General features: G+C 50.5%; 1 protein-coding gene across 1 annotated transcript in view; it reads right to left on the minus strand.

Annotated features, from left to right (window-relative positions):
• dlgap1a (discs, large homolog-associated protein 1a) overlaps positions 1–2,500 on the minus strand; it is a gene marked incomplete at both ends in the record, with an annotated part of 216,856 nt that overhangs the window by 2,587 nt on the left and 211,769 nt on the right. Inside the window, one exon of the mRNA XM_084327741.1 lies at positions 984–1,136. Coding sequence (XP_084183867.1) covers positions 984–1,136 — 153 coding nt within the window. The remainder of the gene's footprint in view (positions 1–983; positions 1,137–2,500) is intronic.

The raw sequence follows: 2,500 nt of genomic DNA on the forward strand, positions 1-2,500 counted from the left end.
TGAAGATAAGACTTTAGAAACCTTCCGACAACGTGAAAAGTGGTGAAGAAAGAACCTCTTAACATGCAACGGCCCACATGTGGGCCCTCTTGAGGACGATTTTCCCACCGGCACTTTGGCGACCTCTAGTGGCTTGGGTGTGGATATTTTTAAAGCCCTATTTTTTGCCTGGTGATAGCCATTTCAGGTGGCAAAACCCGTTCAGCGGTTCTCGAGTTACATGCCAATATGTGAGGCGTGCGCCGAAGTATGCGGTATTGTGCAAATACCACTCCCAACTCTTGAGCCTTTATCTCCGTCAATCATTTGGCGATCTCGAAAATTATTGGACAGGGTTGTAGCAAATGAGTGTGGCTCTCCAATGATACCCTACGTGGGGATGTACGTATCAGGGATCTATGTGAAAAGTCACAAGCGAAAACAGGAAGATAAAAAACGCAGAATTAATTGAAGTCTATGAGGAAAAGGAAACCAGGAAAGCTACACAGTTTACCAAAGTCGCTCTTAATCACTAATTTCGAAATGGATCTTTATGAAATTTGGACATGTACTACATAATACTTCAGGCTATGGACCCACGGTTTATTTTCAGCCATACCAATATTTGGGGAAATACTACTTCTGGACTACTAACTACTACAGAAAAACGTGAGTAACAAGTTTTTCTACAACTCAAGTTCAGACCTATGTTACTCTATTTCATTAGCACTAATGGAAGCAGATACGGATCAGCAAACTTAGCCAAAAACACCTCTCCTGGTGTTTTAAGCTAGGCTTAAGATGGTGAGCGCATTTCCCATAATGTCGGCGTGTTCCTTTAAGACAGGTGTGTGTGTTCCTACAGGGCTGGAGAAAAAGCCTGCATATAGCTTTTACACCTACAGGTTCTTTCTATAGAATAGTCTGACACAGACAGACACACTGGCCAGTTAAGGAGACAGACAGACATACAGATATATTTTATATAGATAGACAGACCCTACCTTTCTCTCGGGGGGGTCCAAGGGTCTCCAGTTGTTGGCTCGGATCTGGTGCAGCTCATCGAACTTGAGACTTATGTTCTCGATGGAGAGCTGAAGCATATCCCAGAACCCGGCCAGGTCAGAGGAGATGGGTCGTGGGTGGGCATTTGGGTTCTGACCCCGGGAAGCGAGAGAGGGAGAGGAGGAGAGGAGGGAGAAAGGGAAGAAGGAGGACAGGGAGTAAAAGAAGGAGGAGAGGATAAATGAGGACGAGAAGGACCAGAATGAGGATGGAGGATAAGATAAGGATAAGAGGAAGAGGAGACAGGAGAGGATATGAAGGAGGACAGGGGAGGAAGAGGAGACAGGAGAGGATGTGAAGGAGGACAGGGGAGGAAGAGGAGACAGGAGAGGATGTGAAGGAGGACAGGGGAGGAAGAGGAGACAGGAGAGGATGTGAAGGAGGACAGGGGAGGAAGAGGAGACAGGAGAGGATGTGAAGGAGGACAGGGGAGGAAGAGGAGACAGGAGAGGATGTGAAGGAGGACAGGGGAGGAAGATGTGACAAAGATGACGTTAGTAACATATGAAGAAGACGAGAAGAATCTGAAGGTTCAAAGAGCCAGAAGCCGTGTGTTGTGTCTTCACAGCACACGCTTCTTTTCCCTCATTGTTTACAACAGAGAAGACGGGCTGTTTAGCATCTCCAACAGCGCAGAGAGCTGAGCGTGTTCACGCATGATGCTGACAGGCACAACATTTCAACTTCAGCAAAAGAGAGCTTCACACAGCACTTCAAACAGGTTAGTCGCATAGCAACAGCAGGGGTGACAACTAGCACGTCCCCTGAGCATCTGCTGCCTGGCAGACACTACTGGCTGCATCTCTGCTGCTGCCTGGCAGACACTACTGGCTGCATCTGCTGCCTGGCAGACACTACTGGCTGCATCTGCTGCCTGGCAGACACTACTGGCTGCATCTGCTGCCTGGCAGACACTACTGGCTGCATCTGCTGCCTGGCAGACACTACTGGCTGCATCTGCTGCCTGGCAGACACTACTGGCTGCATCTGCTGCCTGGCAGACACTACTGGCTGCATCTGCTGCCTGATCTGCTGCCTGGCAGACACTACTGGCTGCATCTGCTGCCTGATCTGCTGCCTGGCAGACACTACTGGCTGCATCTGCTGCCTGGCAGACACTACTGGCTGCATCTGCTGCCTGATCTGCTGCCTGGCAGACACTACTGGCTGCATCTGCTGCCTGGCAGACACTACTGGCTGCATCTGCTGCCTGGCAGACACTACTGGCTGCATCTCTGCTGCTGCCTGGCTGACACTACTGGCTGCATCTCTGCTGCTGCCTGGCAGACACTACTGGTTGCATCTCGTCTGCTGCCTGGCAGACACTACTGGCTGCATCTCTGCTGCTGCCTGGCAGACACTACTGGCTGCATCTGCTGCCTGGCAGACACTACTGGCTGCATGTGCTGCCTGGCAGACACTACTGGCTGCATCTGCTGCCTGGCAGACACTACTG

The sequence above is a fragment of the Notolepis coatsorum genome, assembly GCF_963971535.1.
Source record: "Notolepis coatsorum genome assembly, chromosome: 13".
Lineage (NCBI taxonomy): Eukaryota > Metazoa > Chordata > Actinopteri > Aulopiformes > Paralepididae > Notolepis > Notolepis coatsorum.